Below are 20,765 nucleotides of genomic sequence, written 5' to 3' on the forward strand. Positions count from 1 at the left end.
GCTTCGCGCCTAGAGAGTCCGGACTACCGTTTTTGCACAGAGCCTAGATTAAGGCTCCATGGTTTTTCCCGCGCTTATTCAGTTGACGTCAAAAAACAAGCTGGTAAAGCAAGGGTGTAGGTATGTAAAAATTCAGTTTAGACGATTTTTAAATTAATTTTAAGTATAGAATTAATTGTTCAATTATTTTAAAAAGTTGAAATTTATAAATTAGGGACTCGAAAGTGTAACTTTAGACCTTTTAAGATATAAAATATGATATGAAATTAAAGCTGCCTATACCCTTTAATCCTAGCGAGAGCGATTTGAAACCCATTGACCTATCTTTCGCGACTTTTAAAGCTTTGATTGAAAAGAAATAGAGATACTCGCGAGTACAAAACGCACCACGCAAACAGAGCCAATCATAATCATGAAGTGGTTTGCTTGATTACGATGACTTCCATGATAACGATATATGCCTTTCAAAATACTTTGCTTCCGACCTGTGATTTCAAGCGGGTGTTTTAAACTCGACCTGCGTACTGATTGAGAAGTCGACTATTACTTCAGCCAATCGTTAGCTTAGATTCAATAATTTTATTTAACATTTCGCAATATATGCCTTTCTCTTTGCAATGGAAAATTTTGCAAGAGGATGCAAATTACGAATTTGCCCACCTTTGAATAGCACTATAACTGCCTTGAATATTGTGATAATAATATTATTTTGCGGAGTTAAAAAACTATTTCGTTTATTTAAGGAATGTTTATATATGCAAATTGTAACCGCTTTTAAAATGCCTTCCGTCATGGTTTTACTACAACTAAACGGTGTCCTTAGTGTTTTTCTCGAATCCAGAACTTCGTACAATGTTATAAAAATATTGTTGCTACTTCTTAACTTGTCCTTTCAGGTCTTGACTTTGTTACTGGCCGCAATTACGGTCTTAAAATTCGGAAAACAAATTCATAGCGGCAATTTTCAAGTCGTTGACAATTTGGCAGTCGTCCTCCAATTCGGAACATATGTAAGACAATTTTATTAAACTCTTCTTGAGAGCTCTACATCTGATGAAATAAACTGAGATTTCGTGTTTCAGATACTGGCGTTATTTCTCACCATTTACGGCCGAGTGGGTGGTCCGGTTTTGTCGGGAATCCTCACGTTGTATTGGTTTCTCTTAACACTAGCGGAAACGATTACGTTGAGGTCTACCATCATGAAATACTATTTCCAAGTCAGTGACAGTGTTTCCCATTATTTGCTAAGTGTAGTTATGTATATCCAGTTCAGCCTTTGCGCTGACGGTGTGTCGGGACGTTACACGGAAAAACAAGTGTGGCTAGCAACGAATTAAGGCGAGATCCGCTACTACCACCGACCTAGTATTGTGATACAAATTACAATGTCTCTATCATATGAGTTGCATTTTCGAAAAACAAGTTTACGGGTCCCAGTAGAAAATAGTATATTTCTCATGTCCCAGTAGAAAATAGTATATTTCTCATAACTAATGGATTGGCTTAAATTAGTTCACCCATGGTAAGACAAAGGTCTTGCCGTCTCAAGTAATCCTCCGTTAAGGCTAGATGGAGGTGAATATGATAGGACCGTTAGTAATACCTTTGTAAAATTTCAAGAATTGTAGAACGGCTTAGTCCAACTTCTTGCCCACCCGCTCTACTGCTAGTAAGGGGATTGCCTTCAAAACGTGCTAGGATGTTTACTTCTCTGTCATCATTACCTACTATACGGTATCTTCTACGTTCACGGTCTTGCACGATGAAAGTACCGAAATCAAGATGGTTGTCGCTAATGTCGGTTTTTAAAGGTACTTCGCACCGGATGTCGTCGGTATGGAAAGCCTTCGGCATATGGCACTGCTGCTTCTCAAACGCTACCGCGACATTCACTTAAAATAAACACGTCCAATTTTTCCTGGTTGGAATAGCCTGGCATTTTGCTACGACACGTAGAGCTCGGCATTATCTATCCATTATCCATGTTATTTTATCTTTATCCATACTCGAAAATTATCCACAGAACTTACATGTTAAATCGTATTGTAATCCACAAATTTGTTTATAAATAATCGGTTATCCACCAATTTGTGGATAATGGATAGATAATGCCGAGCTCTAAGAAACGCACCTCCCATCCCTAAATAACATGATAGAAAGGCTTATGATATATATATATATTCATGTTAATGAATAAATTTATGCTCGTTTGTATTCCTTATTTAGTCCAAAGTTCTAAGGTAGGGGTGTTTTAATATTGGCCAACCATTATTGCTATGGTTTGTTAGAGTATTTGTGTCTTTTTAACAGGCGTATCGTTACAAATGTATCACTACAGACCTTATATTTCTATGGGAACCCCCAATACCGCAAACTTGAGCCTAAAAACCAGGATCGTAAACGCTTATACCTTTCGCGTCACGACAAAAGAGGCCAAGACATCCAGCAGTGCCACGTGTTGAACGTTAAAGCGACCTTCACCCAATATACATCATAACGTGCTCAAGCCGGTAATCTTTATACACTCAACGTTGTGGTATAACCAGAGGTACAAAATCTGTAGTGTAGCGGCAAAGGTTGTATTATAGTCTCGTGTCTTATAAAAATGCCAGTCTATACCAACTGGTTTCTACACCATTACCATCAAATGTGATGGAAAGTAAATGTTTGGGGGGTCATTCTTGGGAACCGAACTATCCAACCCTTCTTCTAAGATCAAAACATCACTGAAGACATTTACTTGAACTTCGTGCGTCATGAGTTTAGTGCTTGTAAATGTAATACAAGACATTGACAGTCGACTTGTAGAGTGCGTCCACCACGATCATTTCTGTTTGGGTGTTTACCATAGAGATTAGAGGTTGTAATTTGAGGCCTACGTTTTAAGGCTAGTCGTAGGACTGAGCTCTAAAACATTTTGTTGCACTAAGGGATATTCTATATTCCCCAATATTCCTCTTGTACCTTCTCATTTGCATATAATAGAATCTGAAGTTTAAAACGCATTTATTTACGCCCTGTAATTGAGGTCAGTAATTTAGCATAGTGATGTCATCCGATGGCAGTATTGTGTAGTGTCCACAAAAGAAACTTGATTAACACCAACCATTGGACCATCGAGTTAGAAAACATGGTTTTGTTCTACGTAAGCGCGTACATAACTAACACTTAATACCCAACACCAACTAAACCTAGCTAATACGGAATGTTTTTTAACGTAACTTGTTAAAATCTGTCAAAAACCCATGGTTCACCACTGTCCACGAAGACCCCATTTCCTCCCAAAAACTTCATTTCAGAGCTAAAGTCAAAACCAAATAATGTCAAAAGTACATTGGAAAAATCATGAATTTTTTCAATACGTTGAAAAATATTTTCGTTAAATGGAATTTTGGGGAAAGTATTAGTAATTAGCGCGTATGAAACTATCATTCCCTCCTCACGACCAACCACACACACACCCAGCTAATAAGGAAACCTAGATTTAGGTGACTTGTACTATAGTATTATAATAATATAGAAAATATTAAATTTTTCAGAACGACAAAGATGATTATTTTGAGCTGGTAATTCAGTCGGTAATTTTCGCTCTAGTAGTAGTTACCCTCGTATTAAACACGCTGAGTGACACTGAGCGGCACTACGGAAAAAATACGTATTCCATGGAGGACAATTCCGTAATATTCTAAACATTTTTATCTCAAGTTTTAGTAGATACGTTCGACACTATTTTGCAAGAGCTAGTTGATTAGTGGTCGTCCCCGTTTTAGTATGGCTTAGTGCACGTGTTTCGGTATTGCATACAACATACTATAACAAAAACGATTTAGCTTTACAAAGTGTGGAAGTCATTAGACTTTAATAAAAAGATTATTTTCTAACTTGAAGAGATCAAAGGAAGATGATGCATCGTTTTGTTCTCGTGTCGTTCATTCATGGCTTACTAGGTAAATCTGTTATTGAAATGTACTGGGTCCCATAATTGAAGAAGCTGTTTCAACGAAGCTGATTGTAATTTAATTCTAAGTTGCAAATTGATCTTTTAAATTCATAATATAATTGCAGCGCCCTGTGGAAAGGTTGGAAGAAAAATCTAGAGCCATCGGATGTGTTCGAACTGAATGAGGCGGAGCGAGCTCTGACTGTTTCACGCCTTTTGGAAAAACACTGGAAACTCCAAGCTAAGGCAAAACGTGATGGCGATGAAATGGAAATGAAAAGATATTCGGAAAAACGAAACAGAACCGAATATCACTTCAAATCCATTGCTTGGTCCTTGTTGAGGACTATCGGACCTTGCTTAATTTTTGGAGTGGTATTTCAAGTTTTGGCAGACATAGTGTCTTTTGCCTGTCCCCTCTTGATAGGGTAAATACTTTTACTATTTTGGCTACAGAGGAACCATCACAAATCAAGAATTAATGAAAAAAGGACAATAAGTTCATACATTGCTGCCAGTAGCCTTTTTGAAAAAGTCTAAAACGCGGTCAGAAATGTGCATGTCCTAAGATAGGAACCTTCCTTTTTTATCGGTCACATAATGCTAAATTTAAGAACTGATTAAACAATAATTGAGCTTACAAGCTATTGGCAACACTGCTTTGAGCTTAAAACAGCGGAAACGGGAAGAAATTTCCATTAGCTCTTAAAGCGAAACCACCCATTACTATTAACTCAATTCTGTCTTTAGTTCGATTATTGATTATTCTACGAGCGAAGATCCTTTCTGGAAGGGGATTTTCTACGCTTGCCTTTATGGTTGTGCCGGTCTTGCGCAATCTTTATTGCAAGAAGGCAGCGCTATTTTCCACACCAAACTAGGACTGAGACTCAAATCTGCCACCATGCACGTTCTGTACAAAAAAGTAAGTTAGTTCTATCGTGCTTGTGGGACGCTAGTTCATTAATGAATTTCGTCGAAGCAGGCATTTCGCTTGACGAGTAGCGATCGACGTGACCTGACAATGGGCGAAATACTGAACACGATGTACGTCGACACGAATAGGTTCCAAATTCTGTCGCAGCAACTTGGCCTCTTGTGGTCGGTACCTGTACAAACAGTACTGTGCTTCGCCTTCATGTATCAAGAACTGGGCTATTCAGCCTTTTCTGGCATTGTACCTATTGTCGTTCTCCTTCCGCTTAACTATATCAGCACTAAGAAATACAAAGAATTGCAGGTAAATTTTGTCCATTAGTAACACCATTTGATTGATTTCGTAAACCCGATAAAGTTTTCAACGGTTAGAACACACCTAATCTCCCTTTTAAGTTTAGATTATTATAAGAGAAAAAGTGGTTTATGTAAATAATGCATTATACAAATCTGGGAGCACGGCAGTGCTCTCCGCCAAGTCGAGCACTGACATCCTTTTCTCGAAGCAACTCACGGGACTTTTAAGTCCAGTGTATCTTCTTGACGGTTATAGGTGTACGTCTGAAATTTTGCTTGCCGTGAGGACTGTCAATTCTACCTATAGTTTTCAAATTTTAAGTTCCTACCCCAAATACTTTTCGAAAAATCGCAGGTGAAATTTACCTAATTTTGTCACTCACCGATCATCAGAATTCTAAGGAACTTCTAGGGGGGATAGAAACTTAAAATTTATGACGTAGTTTTTATTTATTCTACGAAGCACAGAAAAATTAAAACATCCTGAAATCGCGATATTTTTGATACGAACAAAGATGTATAATAATGATAGAGTCAAAGAATATTGGTTATTAATTAGGAAAAGGACTTAATTTATAACATAATTTTTCAATTAGCGATTGAATGAAAAGAAAATGAGAGACTTGGCTCTACATGGGATCTCAGAACGTTTTACGGCGAAGAGGGCACGAAGCGAGGCTTGGCCCATTTTTTTACATGTTAATGTTTTTGATATGATAAATATTAGCTTTAAATATCTACTAGTATATTTCCGTACAGTTTTAGTAGCTTTACAAGAGATTCGCCTTGCACCTATTGCTACAATTGACTTACACGTTCTGCGTTTTTTATGCTGCCCCCCATACAGTAGGTCGTACAAAGCTTGGCGTATATTCTCGTTCTTGAAAATGGAAAAATATAGCGGGTTGAACATTAACTTAAAATATATATCACAACCGATAAGGTCTGGAATTTAATTGGTTCGTTCAATAGGTTGAGCTGATGAAACTCAAAGACAAGAGGATGAAAATGATGAGCGAAATCTTGAACGGAATCAGAGTCTTGAAGTTGTACGCCTGGGAAAGATCGTTTCAAAGAAGCGTTCTTCAAATCAGGAAAGAAGAAATTGCACTCATGAAGAAACAAGCCCTCTTCCAAGGAATAAACCTGTTTATAACATGTGCCATACCGGTTTTGGTACGAACTTAAATATTTACCTTTAAAAGTATTGAAAAGAATTAGAGAGCGCGGTATAGCATTGTCCGAACGCATCGCATAGTGGTCACTATAGACCATCGTTGTTAATCTAAATACCCTCTCAGCCGCAAACGCGACGGAAACTCGACAATATCTTGCTGTTCCATTTTTTTCAAGTCGACGGATGAGAATTAGATTTTGAATGCGTCACAGATGTCGTATCTTGGTTTTTCGTGATATGTCATAGTGACTACCAGCTGAGTTTCCGCCGTCGCGAAAATTAATCACGCGAGAAGTTTCAGAAAAGTAAATAGCGATGGACTGACTGCAATGGTAGACGGACAAAATATTTTTTGCAGTTACCGTGGCAGTGGTCCAGTCAAAACAAAACCTTTGATCTTCTGATCCTTTAAACTAACTATACATATTTTTCAGGCTAGGATGACTGATTCCATTTACACTAAGAGACCAGGCTACTTGGCAGTGTCTATTAGCCTGACCTCGTGGTGTAAATGGTATCAATCTTCCTTGTCTGAAAACTATGTATTGAACTCCAAATCTTACTTTTTCTTTCATACTTCCAAATTAATTTTAAGTCCTTACGTATATTCTTTCTATATATTCAGATAACTTCCCCGTGTTTTGCCGTGTACGTATTAACTGACGACGATAACGTTCTTACCATGAGAAAAGCCTTCGTCTCCTGGCAGTTGGCACGATTATTAATGATTTCAATGCTTACTTTTCCGGAAACAATAAACACGTTAGTTTTGGTAAGAAAAGTGTCAATCAGATTGAAGGGAAGGTCAAAAGACGAGTCTTATCTATAAACATATAAACAGATACACACACTTTCTTCTTCTTTTAATCATTTTCTGGGCCTTTCTGCTTAAATTAATGAGGGGGGGGGTGAAGAACCATACGCAATCTTTCTTTGACCCTTGTTTAACTAGAAATCCGCGTTACACAACGACAGCGTTGTAGGAAGTACAACGCTCTCATATGATTACACTCAATACATTTTGGTGCCAATTTCATAGTCGTGAATATGCTGCATCGCTGGGTCGACACTTAACGGCGAAACCAAGACGATTCATGTTTTTAAGGTTGTTGGAAACTTCCTCCCGGTTCTTCTGGTTTTAATTTGGTGATGGTCTACAAACGGCTGTTGGAAGTTTTATTTCCTTGTCATGATATGTCGTTCCACCAAAAACAAATAGGGGAAAGTGTCTGACTGGGCCCAGTGGCATAACTGCAGAGGAGCAGAGCCCGCAACCGCGGGCGGGCCCATGGCTTTTGGGGGCCCTTTCGAAATTTTGCTTATAGACTGATTGTCCAATATTTTATAAAGTGTCCTATAATTTCACAAATCGTCCAATTAAGTCCTATATTTTTGACATTTCAAAGTAATTATTTATAATCTCAGCTGTATGACGTTTTAAACGCAGAATTTGTGATATCTCATTTGGTCAGATCAAAAAATCACGGAGCTCGCTTTGCTCGCTCAGCCATTTTTGATCCTTAATTCTCACATTATTGAATTATACGAGTTTTTAAGGTTTTTATATGAAATGATAACAATTACTTTCCATTCTCAGCAGCACAGTCTGCACTCAAAAATACCACAATTGAATTTTGCCTCAGACCTTTCATTTAAATATCTAAGCCCACAAATTTATATAGCACAGACCTTTAAAATATGTTTAATTATAAAAAAGAGTTTTGAAAATCTGTCATCTCTGAAAACATCTCTTCCTATACCTGACCCTTTTAAATTGCTTGATTTACTCATTATCATTCACTTTTAAGTCTCTTTTTGCTTACAGTTTCACTTAATTAATAGTCACTGTTTCAAGCAAATCTAAATCTGTCTGTGTGAGCCCTTCAGTATTTGTTTAGATCTAGGTGCGATGTAACGCTTATTTAAAGTGTTTTACGCTCTCAATAAAATAAAATTATTCACACTCTAAATCGAATCATTTATAAGTCCCGTATAATGGTATAATTTGATTAATCTGCTATAATTTTGGGAAGAAAAAGCTTTTGGTATTAAAAATCCTCTAAAGACTAGAACGGCCCTGCAATACAGTTTGGGGGAGTGAGCCATGTATGAGAAATCTTAGTCGAGAGCTATAAATTATGAAAGAAAAAAGTAGTAACGTTCGTGATGCTTTCATAGTTTCTGAAAGCTCGACACTCAATAAGGGGCCCTAATCGTCGGGTTGCGGGCGGGCCCAACAAACATCGTTACGCCAGTGCCTTCGTCTGTGACATGCATTTGGAGGGGTAAATACATACTCGCGAAATCTGTTTCATCACTTTCCTAAGATAATTTGTGATATTGCGCGTGAAGAAATAGTACGGTTTTATTTTACATTAGCTACTTTTGACTGAGGCTAACCGTGACTGCAGTTTATCGCCACAATTTAATTTGATGGTGTACATGATTGTTAGAGATGTGAGTCGGTAATTTACCGTCCGTAAATTACCGGTAATTTACCAAATACCACGTAAATTACCGTTTTATATCTTACCGTAATTTTACAATGGTAATTTACCGGTAAATTACCGTGGTAAATTACCAAACATTTTTATTACGCATTAAATGTTCATTTTACACTTAAATGAGCAATCATTTCTGTGTTTACTTCCAAAATGACTCACCAGGCGCTATTTGCTAGTCAGTACTTACAAAGTTGCGCTAGAAATTAGTCTTTTAATAAATATTTAACTAGAAATCAGATCAGAAAGGCCACGGCTGCCGTCTTGGTAGCAAAAGCCGCAAATGCGTGTAAAGCAGTCATATAGTGCTCACAATTAAACTATGTTTTAAGTAATGCATTGTAAGCACAGGAAAATATAAATTACCAAAAATTACCGACTGAACGGTAATTTTTGTTTTCCAAAAATTTCAATAGGTAATTTACCCGGTAAATTACCGTTTTTAAAAATTACGGTAATTTCACATCTCTAATGATTGTATTAATTTAGTTTGCTATTATTGACGTTATTTACTAATATTAAAAGGTTTTAGCTTATAATGACAAGTTTAAACGAAATTCTAAAGGATTTTAACGATGGGTGTTTTTTAATTAAATGATGATTTCAAGAACATCCGCGGCATTTTTAATTTAATTTCGGCATGCTAAGGTTTTAAACAAACTTTAACCTCGTTCAAACGCGAAAATAACATTAAAGAAAATAGAACAGAGCGCGGAAGTTGTGACTCTTCCTTGAGATATGCCTATGCCAAATTCTCCCGTTTGGTGGCGTACGAGCGTTATTTTCGAAAAGAATGACATCACCAACTTCAAATCTGATTGGCTGATACCATTTTAAACACCTCTCGCGCGCTTGAGCGTCTCGAAATGTATGTCAATGCAAAGGCAGGACAATATGGCAGTCCGACACTGGTTCCACTGACGATTCAAATATAATATTAATAAACCTTTTTCATATATCATGTTATTGGTTTTACTACTGCTTGAACCTAACCTTCGCAATTAGCGTTAGACGTCTTTAAATGACGGTACATATTTTGATAAAACATCATGCCGAAAAAAACATTTTGCAATGAGCTTTTGTTTTTAGAAAAATAATCGGATAAGATTGCACTGTTGAGCCTCCTTTCAATGAAAGCTTTTCGAACTTTCGAAGTGACACTAATGTAGTAAGTGATTCATTACAGATGCAAGTCTCAGTGAGAAGAATTGCACACTTGTTGAGTCGTGGGGAAAGCAAGGATTACGTGGAGCATATGGCTAGCAACACAGAAGATGGTAAGTCAGTTACACTACTGAATGAGAAGCTCAAGCAAATTTAACGTCAAATGGATTTATGGGTAAATATACAAACGTGAACTTGAATGGAAGAAAAAAAGAGAATAGAAGAAATATTAGGCCTATAGTTGATCGTGCAATTTGTTAAAAAAGGTTATGGGAATTTAGTTATATATTCAGCTTAAAGTCCCTTTATGAGAGCATGGATATAAATAAATACTAACTTATTACATTATTATTCACATATATACATGGTGAGTGTGTAATATGGCTTTAATGAAAAACCAAAGTCCATGTCTTTTGCACAGACAATTGCCAAACGGCATAATGATATACCCTCGGTAAATCCATAATATTTCGAGCAATGAGTTGATTTTTATCGATACAATTACACAATCATTAATGTTTTTGTATGAAAACTTTAGCAATTGTGATTCAGAAGGGAACGTTTCTTTGGAACGTGGAAGAGCCGGCAGCGGCGTGTCTTCAGGACATCAATTTGAAAGTGTCCCGCGGCTCGTTGGTGACCGTAGTGGGTCCGGTCGGTTGTGGCAAGTCTTCCCTCTTGTCCGCTCTGGTTTCCGAAATGCAGAAGATGGAGGGGGAGGTGAGAGTGGCCGGCCGAGTGGGGTACATCACTCAACAACCCTGGATACAAAACACCACACTCAGACAGAATATACTCTTCGTCGATGAACTGGACCGGGAAAGATACGACAGCGTCATACGCGCATGCATCCTACAACCAGACCTCGACCAGCTACCAGCTGGTGATGAGACCTAGATCGGAGAAAGAGTACGTATCAGTGGAGAAGTGAGAACTGTCATATGCCTAGTGTACGCCTCATACGTATTTGGTCTCACGTCTTGAAAACGTGAAACACAGCACTGTGCTAATTTACGTGCTGTTTATTATAGGGTATAAATTTGAGTGGCGGTCAAAAACAAAGGGTCAACGTGGCTAGAGAAATTTATCGAAATGTTGATGTCTATCTCTTGGATGACCCATTGGGGGCAGTGGACTCACACGTGGCCAAACATCTCTTCGACGAAGTCATAGGGGCAAATGGATTACTTCGTAATAAAGTAAAAAGCCTGTAATCTTAAATTTTCCACGAGAGAACTAAGAGTGACATTTCCGAGAAGAGTACTGGTTTAAAGCAATTTACCTTAACATTTGTCCAGAAATCTAAGGAAAGTTTTGTTTTGAGTAATTTTGACATCTTGTCAAATATTGAGCCGAACACAACATTTATCCATAAAGAATTCAAGTTCTTTGACTACAGCTAGTCAGAAAATAAAATTTTTACTGGCAGTTTGTTTATTGGCAACTTAAAGTTTTTGAAAACTGCTAAGTGTATAATTTCGAAAGGTGAGCACACAGTAAAAAAAGAACATTCGAAATTGAATGTTTCAGCGTTCAATACCTTGCCACTGTGGTGGTACGCCTTAGCAATCAAATTTTAACGCATAAAGTGGTATTCAATTGTACACGTTAACGAAATGTTCATATTTGAACGCTAATATTGATATTCAAAAATTCACGCTAACGAAGCATTCAGATTAGGCCATTTTGGCATTCAAATATGATTGCACTAGCATTTAAACGAGAGCGTTTTGGCGTTCAAAAGAGGTCGTGTTTGGCGTTCAAACGAGGTCGTGTTTGGTGTTCAAACGAGATCGTGTTTTGCGTTCAAACGAGGTCGTGTTTGGCGTTCAAACGAGATCGTGTTTGGCGTTCAAACGAGATAGTGTTTGGCGTTTAAACGAGGTCGTGTTTGGCGTTCAAACGAGATCGTGTTTAATGTTCAAACGAGATCGTGTTTTGCGTTCAAACGAGGTCGTGTTTGGCGTTCAAACGAGATCGTGTTTGGCGTTCAAACGAGATTGTGTTTGGCGTTCAAACGAGATTGTGTTTGGCGTTCAAACGAGATTGTGTTTGGCGTTCAAACGAGATCGTGTTTGGCGTTCAAACGAGATCGTGTTTGGCGTTCAAACGAGATCGTGTTTGGCGTTCAAACGAGATCGTGTTTGGCGTTCAAACGAGATCGTGTTTGGCGTTCAAACGAGATCGTGTTTGGCGTTCAAACGAGATCGTGTTTGGCGTTCAAAGGTAAGCGATTTTGGCGTTCTCATGTTAGCGCTTTTGGCGTTCAAACGAGAACGAATTGGCATTCATACGTAACTGTATCGCGTTATAATACGATTGCATTAACAATTTAACGAGAACGATTTCGGTGTGATCCATTCACGCCATGGTGAAATATTATTTGCCCGTATTAATACCCTAATCTAAGCCTCTATTCACCTAATTTACCTCATTTTAGTACCCTATTTACAGCATTTCAAGTTGATTTGACTATAGTAGTTAACCGCTTTCCTCCCATTCTGACGACCGACGCCGCAAATTGTCGGATTCATCAAATGGGACAAACATCTTGGGTTAAATGTTCCCAGTGATATTAAATTACTAATTCCCGGGAACGGAAAGATTCTATCTTGTCCTGCAAAAATCTACTTAACTTATAACGATTGAGTGGCTAGATAAAATGAGCACTAAACCCAATTATTTTGTAAAATATTTAGCAAAATAGATAGTTCACAAGAACCAAATAATTTTAAATTAAAGCAATGCACCTTTATAAAAACATTTCTTGATATTTATTTTCATTTTTAAGTCATATGCATCACATAACACTGCAAAGAATTTTGAACATAAAACGAGTACGTAATACACTGCCCATATAAAAGACATCAGCAAATATTTTATTTTTAATCGCTGCCGACGATAAAAATTTCTTATTATTAAAAAACCAAGTTGGAAAAACCAAAATATTACCTCTCTGAGTCAAGAGGACTACTTACAAACTTATTTACCTAGATATAGAATTATATCTCTCTTTTTTAGATGTAAAAATTTACGAATTATAAAAGCTAGGTTCCCTCTTGACCGAAAATGACGACCGAAAACCTTAGCGCTGCGTCAAAAAATTGAGTTTTACGCAGGCCTTCGACGGCAAGATTTTAGTTCGGTTCACACATACGACCGAATTCAGACCAAAAGGTGCGGTCGGCAGGGTCACGTGGCACGAGTTGGAAGAACTTAAGCCTTGGCCTTTGATTTTCCCTTGATGGTATCTTAATTATGGAGCTTACTTCTACCAAATTAAGGTCAGAGATTCAAATCAAAGGTTTATTACATACAAACACGGCAATATCGACTAGCGATCAAATCCGATTAGAGAATTCAAACTCAAAAGTTCATAACATGCAAAGGTGGCAATGGCGACTGGCGAGGTGAAAAAAAAAAACTCGAAGCGGCGATAAAGAACTCCCCTATTATTACGTCAGCAGAAGCTTTAACCCGAAACGAATTTTGATTGGCTATGAAAATAATTTTACGTCGGCCTCTGCTTCAAAAATAGAACACCAATTCTGTTCGACCGAAAGCTGTTTCGGTCACGTTAGGCGGAAGATGTTTTACCGAAGAGGTACTTACGCCGTGTTTCCGTCGTTTTTTCGGTCAAGTGGGAACTAAGCTTAAAGCAGTATTCCTAGCATAGAGGATATATAGTAAAGCAGATGACATTTTACATCCATTAAGAATGTGCCTTGGACACATGAAATCAGTCAATGGGGAAAAAACAGGAATTTAAGTGCATAACTTTTGGGAGAAATATAGTCTTTATGCGTTTTAAAAGGCCCAGTTGTCTACGCCTCAACTTTTAACCCTGTATTCTCATAACTACATTCACAACTGGTTTTGCAGTATAAACACTATTGTCTCGTTTCACCTCATATATATTCTTAGTTTGCCAACGGGTGTTTTAACGTTAATTGTCACCAAAGCTGATTTGTGGTTAGACGCAATGAAAGTCAATATGCACCACAATAAGAATGAAAACTCCGAAGCTACAACCCGATTACGATAAGCCCTTTCAATGATCTAATTGCCACCATGGTGCTTACATCTATTTTAAAAACTAGACCTTATTTAAACGTGTACTTAACTTTCGGTTCACTCTGAACCGTTAATGTCTCTTCAATACAGACAAGAAAATCAGAACCCATAATTTACTAAATCTCGGGTCTCAATTACTTCCTCTTTGGTTCACTAAGCTAATTTCTGATAATCCTTGAATTACCCGACTGATTCTAGGCCTTAGCTTTCTTTTTGTGATCACTATAGCAAGGATTATTGTATATGTAGTATAACTTAAGTAATATATAAACAGCCATTTCAAATAATAATAATAGAAAATATCCTTGGAATATCAAAATGAAACAGAGCTTTAAAGCTACAAAACTACTAAAGGCATCGTAATTACGAAAAATATTTCCACATATTCACTTTATATTATGAAAAAATTTAATGTTAAGGTTCTGTAGGATTTCTTAACACATCAACACAAAACAAACTGCTAAAGCGGCGCACTAGTGTAACAACGGACGGACACACACAGACATTGACATAGACTGCTTTTTAACCATTTTCGTATTAACTTTAATTTGAGAAACAAGATTATCTTAAATACTAAAATAAATACACTTAATATTAAACATTTTCTTCGTTAGTTGTTCGCCTTATTGGGCGTTACATCGTTTTAAAAAAGAACAATTAATCATTCTTGAGAGACTTGACTAATATTGACGTTTGAAATGAAGCATACGACTGCTGCTTTGCCTTACTCAAATAGGTAGTATATAAAGGACTCGAATCGCAGCTGTTGATAAGAACATCGCAATTGCGTGAACCTTTGGAGGAAGACCCCGCCATTGGGAGGCTAGACGATTCTCGTAACCATAGCCGATCGCCGCTTTTGTCTTAACGTTAACGATGATGATGGAGATAGAAGAAAGTATATACAGACTGGTGTCCATATGGGATGGACAAAAGACCGGTTGATGGTGGTATTTAGAAGCCAGTGAGTACAGACTGGTGTCCATGTGGGATGGACAAAAGACCGGATGATGGTGGTGTTTAGAAGACAGTGAGTACAAATTGGTGTCCATGTGGGATGGACAAAACACAAGAGAATAATGGTGTTAGACAGACAATGGAGTAATAGCCATTATAAGTGGAATACAATTTTCCAAATTTCAGGCTTGGAAATTGAGAACACATTTACCCCGATTTTCCAACTGCGAACGCGGTCCCCTGGGGTGTGACAGACAGACACGTCGAAATTTGAACCTCTCCGTGACATACGTCACCCGGAGAGGTAAAAATTCAATTTATAGCATTTATTGGATGTGTGCATATGCACGCGTCTAGTATTAAGAGAATCAATGCTTAAATTTGGAACCGTAGGTATTAAAGACACCTAACCTAAACTAAGTCTTACCTAACACTTACCAAACCTAACCTAAGCCTTTTCTAACCCTAACTCAACCTGACCTGACCTACAAAACAAGACAAATTTTGAAAAAGGCAGGTGTTTATTGTATATAAACTTAGCTAGTAGTTTTCACGATTATTTAGAGAGGACGATCGCCTATCAAACTTAGTTATGTAATTAATCACCCAGTTAAGCAAGTAAATTAGTTTAGGTTTAACCTCCATTTTCTAATAATATTTCGTAATTTGACTCTGTGTGTGCTTGTGTTCCTGAAAAAATCATTAGTCTGAGCCAAGAAAATAATATAATGGTAATGAATAATTGGCAAGTTATTATGTTCTTGAACATCAAAATATAATAAAAATGATTTGTTGAATTATAATATTAAATTTTGATAAAATGAACCTGGATTTTTACCATTGTAAATATTACACCCAAAAAACTCGCCAAGAATTGCTCCCGTGAACGCCCGAAAAGCTCTCTTTTGAACAGAAAAAAGCTCCCGTGTGAACACTCATAACGCTCTCGTTAAAAAGCAAAAAACGGTCTCATTTGAATATCAAAAACAGTCACCTTTGAACGCCCATAATGCTCTTGTTTTAAAGCCAAAAACACTCTTGTTAGAACACGAAAAACAATCTCATTTGAACGCCAAAATGTTCTTATTTGAACGCCTAAAACGCTCTAGTTTGAATACTAATACAATCCTATTAGAACGCCTAAACGACCATGTCTGAACGTTTCATTAGCGCAAGGCAGTTATTCAAAATTGAATGGAATAAAGATTCTTTTTTGAGTGGTAATATATAAGCTGTTCAAAAATGAATGCTAGTGGTTAGTTTTGAACGCGTAAAACAGTCCTTGTTCATAATTGAATTTTTCTGGTTAAATCTGAATTCGTCAATAGAGGTTTGTTCAGAATTGAACGGTCGCCATCATTTTTGAATGCCGAAAGCACGCTCATTTTTTTCAGTGCAGAATATCCTGGCGTAGTAAGCCAATGACTATTGTAGTAAACAGACATAAATCTTGATCTTTCACTCTTTGGTTGAGCCTGTTTGTGTAATATTCTCGTTGCTTAACCAGTTCCTCCTCAAACAGACCAGAGTTTTGGTGACGCACAACTTGAGCTTCATACGAGAGGTAGACGAGGTCTTCTTCATGAACAATGGCAGAATCATCGAGAGGGGAACCTATAACGAAATCATGAGTCGTCAAGGAATGGCTAGAGATTATTTCGCGCATCACATGAACGACGATGACAAAGTTGAAGCGTCGTGAGTAAACGGAGGCTGTATATACATATTAGTGACAAATTTGCCTTGCACAAAGTGCCCATATTGTTTCTACCTCTCCGAGTGACACTAGACGTCTCTGAGCGTGTATCTGTCTGTTACCGCTTTCTTAATTAGCAAATAGCAGAAGTGTCACTAGGGTTAGAAATTTGGGCGCCTAATCTGCGCAATCTCTAATAGAACCAGAGTTATGAGCCTGCAAAGTTGAGTGTAATGTAAATCCTATGAAGATAATGTTTATGAACATTTTGCTTTATTACTCGGCCTCTGTTTGTTCTAACCCAAAGTTTTTAGGATCATTGAAAAGGGTACAAATACGACTATGACGTACTCAAAGGACATCCCCAAATTTCTAATAGAACCAGATTTATGAGCCTCCAAAGTTGAGTGTCATGTTAATCCTATAAAAAGAATGTTTATGAAAATTTGCTAAATTTCTCGGCTCATGTTTGCTGTTGGTGCACAATTGCCTAAAATTTCCTTAATATTTTCAAATAGTATTTAAGTATCGTTTCTTGTTCACAAAAATGGTGTTGGAGTACATAATAAATGGTGTGGATTTTGGAACCATTATTCTTTAGAGAGTACGTTTTTCTTCATTTTCAAGCCTTTTTCCACATTCGTCGCAATGAAGTTTTTCCGTTCTACCAGGGGTAAATGACGAAAGGAGTTAGAGACGCTAGCTTCCGTAGTGTAGAATACAGTGGGACTTTCAAACGTAGACACAGAAAAGAGAAAACGCCTCGGTCGCGCCGCCTATAATTCAAAATAAGTATGATATTTTCCAACTAATAGCGTGGCAGCAAAGATTCGAAAGGCATGCTGGGATATCGATTTTCTCCTGTCTGCTAGTATTCGTCTGCTAGTGTTCGTCTGCTTACGACTGAGTGACAATTAGGGTTAGAGTAAAGAGTATTCATTAAGGTGCACTTGAATTAGAAACATGCAACTTTAAAGTTGGTAAATTCCTTATTCGATAATGAAATGGAATTAAATGTCATTTTTGCATCCTTCAATACAGTTTTAGTGGTTTTAATTTCTTTAGTCACAGATACAGTCGATGATCCTGATCCCACAGTTCCCACTAAGCCTTGGCTCACTGGGCCGACTCTGTAACCGCGCACTTACGGCAAAACAAGTTTGAACACATTTTGAGGATTTCCCCGGCTTCAAATTGCAAATTGTTGACTTATCTTTCTTCTTTAAATCGCTGTTTACTCGCGATTGAATATAATAATTATATTGGGTTGATTTATGAGACGACTTCACAACATCGACACCCGCCATTTTACTTTACCCAGAATACCTTGCGGCGCGAGATTTTAAGGCAAAACTTTTAAGGTTCTGCTCTTATTTACAATACAGTTCCAAAGATGGCACTACGTTAGTTACAAATTCTATGACGTTTCAAGGTCCCACTGTATTCTACACTACGGAAGCTAGCGTTTCTAACTCCTTTCGTTATTTACCCCTGGTTCTACTTTATACTATCCTCCAAATAGTTGTCCATTTCTTTGTCCTGTTTCTCGTAAGCGTCTCTAGTGCAATTGTGCTTGCATAGATTGCTCGAATATTGAGTCGTTTGAACTGATTCTTCCAAATGTGTTATTTTGCAGAAAGTTAAATACTGAAGTGGGAAGATCTCATATTACATCCAAAGGAAAAGGATCAGACGCGGCTGAGGCGAAATTGATGACCAAAGAGACGCTAGAAGAAGGAAATGTATGTACATACTGTTTAATTGAAAAAGGGAATATGAACTGCTCGGACCCTATTCTCTAACTACATTTGGATCGTTCCTAATCCAAATGATTTGGATTTGGGGTCGGCTCATCCCCAAATGACACTAATCCGTATTCTGTAACTCCAAATCCCTTTTCATTTGGTTCAAACCCTATCCAAACATTTGGCAAGCCAAATGGCCGGCCAAATCGTCATTTGGATAGCTCTTTTCCCCATTTTCACCCCGTTTGTGGCCGCCATTGTTTTTAAGGGGAAAAAATTTGAGAGTGGGTTCTTTTTCGTGGTCATTTTCATATTTTTTGAGGATTTGCTTATGGATGGATTTTAAATATAATATAAAGTAGGTTTCAAGCTTTAATATAAGCCTAATATCATAATTTTCCACCTTTTTATTGTCCCACAATCTATTTCTAAACTTGGCCCTTTTTTTAAGGCGGTGAAATTGCGCTAAGCCTTGGCTTACCGTTAATTTTTGCCATTTAAATGTTTGCCTCTCGAGTCTCGTTGCCCGTTACTTCGCCTTCTCTTATCGTCGTATTTTTAAAGTTTAGACTTTGAAAGTAGTGCTTTGTTTTCTTAAATTTAACTTAATTGTATAAGATTTCAATATTATAATTGCTTTAAACGTCGGTATTTACGAATTCAAGGGACGCGCCTTGCATTTGAATTTCGTTCCCTCGAAACCACCCCCTTTAAGGGGCCGGACTCCGAAGGCTTTTTCTTTATCGTCTGTCAGCCCCCAAAACAGCTGTAGTGAATGTTATTTACTAAAAAATGTATGCGGTCAGTGTGTTGTTTTTGCATTTTAATGCTTCTAATCGTGGTACGCGTCGAGGTTTACGAATCCAACGTGTGTTGCTAAATGAAAATCAAGGGTGGATACTATATGATCTATGCTTTAAAAGGAATTTGACGGCGAAAGTCAAGCAAAACGGTATTAGGCCTTGCCAAAAGTTGACAGCTATAGCAAGCCTTCCTCCGATAATCACTATCACATGTCAATGATGTAAGAAATTGACCCTCGGATATCCTGTGACTAGGAGATGGTTATAAAGTTACTAAGTCTCGATTTTGGAGGTAGATACTGTCTAGTGACACTTAAAGTAACGATTTAATCTTATAAACAGACTACCATCATAAGCCCATATCGTAAATTAACCGATGTTGATATCAAAGCTTAATAATTTTTTTTAACTCCATGAATCTTAAATATCAACATCAAAAATTATCTACTGAAAGAGATAACTACTTATATTCCATTCAAATTTCTCGCAACATATCAAATTAACGAGTAGAAATGTGCAAATGAAGTTCAAACCGATTAATTGGGCAAATTGCTATATTGGCAGGGAGCCCAGCGGTCCTATAATTCCTATAAAATCCTATATTTTTGAACCTGTCCTATTTTATCCTGTAATTTCATGAAAGGTCCTATAATATCCTATATTTTTGACTTAGTACAAGTTTTCGTATAGTTTAGTATAAAATTTTTCAAAATTTATCCCAATATCACATTCACATTGGACTAGACACCGAAATTGCAGAGCTCGCTTCGCTCGCTCAGGGGTTTTTTTTTAATTATATTAATAAATAAAATAAAATATAATACTAAAATAATAATATTATAATTAATTAAACTACTCTTTTCAAAGAAAAATCTAATTTGTTATTATTTGAGATTTTTGTATGTAGTTTAAGCCAAAATTCTATTATATATGAGCATTTTTAGTCCTATATTTTCCTATAAAAACACATTTTTTCTCCTATAAAATCCTATAATTCCAGAAAAAAAATCCTATTTTTCCTATAAGGAATTTAAATTTTTGACTGGGCTCCCTGTATTGGTCACCATTACCGATCACAGATAGATTTGCGTCCTTCAGTAGTGTTTATTATGCTTGTAAAATGGTAAGCGAAATCTGTGATTAAAGTTTAAAATAGACATGAGCAAAAAGGGCTTTATTCATATCAACTCGATTACCGAATATCTAAATTTGACCAAAATTAACAAAATATTCTCTTCATGATTAAAAATCTTGTTTGAAGCAGCAAGCCATCTAATCCTTATTTACCTTCTTTTGAAAAAAAAGTACGTTGATACCTCTTTCAGTAGATGATTGATTGATATTTCAGTTTCATTGAGTTTAAAAAAAATTGATTCCACCATTGGTTAATTTACAATATTGACCAATCGACAATCACAAATTTTAATAACTAAATTACAAAAACCGGTTCAAAACTTTATTAGTTTTGAAAC

The 20,765-nt window shown here is 37.0% G+C and overlaps 3 protein-coding genes across 3 annotated transcripts in view; 2 read left to right on the plus strand and 1 right to left on the minus strand.

Annotated features, from left to right (window-relative positions):
* Positions 1–20,765, minus strand: part of LOC149602758 (uncharacterized) — a 285,004-nt gene that overhangs the window by 168,043 nt on the left and 96,196 nt on the right. The window lies entirely within an intron of this gene.
* Positions 4,007–10,915, plus strand: LOC149602771 (ATP-binding cassette sub-family C member 3-like). Its single transcript, XM_089860247.1, has 7 exons — positions 4,007–4,371; positions 4,694–4,868; positions 4,929–5,183; positions 6,149–6,352; positions 6,979–7,125; positions 10,041–10,131; positions 10,557–10,915. The coding sequence occupies exons 1-7, from the start codon at positions 4,211–4,213 to the stop codon at positions 10,913–10,915; spliced, it is 1,392 nt and encodes a 463-aa protein (XP_089716373.1). The 5' UTR covers positions 4,007–4,210.
* Positions 10,960–16,751, plus strand: LOC149602772 (ATP-binding cassette sub-family C member 1-like). The gene is made up of 3 exons (XM_089860248.1): positions 10,960–10,968; positions 11,050–11,217; positions 16,572–16,751. Exons 1-3 carry the CDS (start codon positions 10,960–10,962, stop codon positions 16,749–16,751), a joined length of 357 nt encoding a protein of 118 aa, XP_089716374.1.

This window comes from Phalangium opilio, unplaced genomic scaffold (genome assembly GCF_054372755.1).
Source record: "Phalangium opilio isolate 3A_F unplaced genomic scaffold, DU_Popi_V2 ptg000352l_1, whole genome shotgun sequence".
NCBI classification, from domain to species: domain Eukaryota; kingdom Metazoa; phylum Arthropoda; class Arachnida; order Opiliones; family Phalangiidae; genus Phalangium; species Phalangium opilio.

Coding starts and splice junctions, on each gene's coding strand:
- LOC149602772 (XM_089860248.1), top strand. Junction 11,218..16,571: donor ATGGATTACTTCGTAATAAA/GTAAAAAGCCTG, acceptor CTCCTCAAACAG/ACCAGAGTTTTGGTGACGCA.
- LOC149602771 (XM_089860247.1), top strand. CDS start 4,211: ATGGAAATGAAAAGATATTCGGAAAAACGAAACAGAACCGAATATCAC. Junction 7,126..10,040: donor CAATAAACACGTTAGTTTTG/GTAAGAAAAGTG, acceptor GATTCATTACAG/ATGCAAGTCTCAGTGAGAAG. Junction 10,132..10,556: donor GGCTAGCAACACAGAAGATG/GTAAGTCAGTTA, acceptor TGAAAACTTTAG/CAATTGTGATTCAGAAGGGA.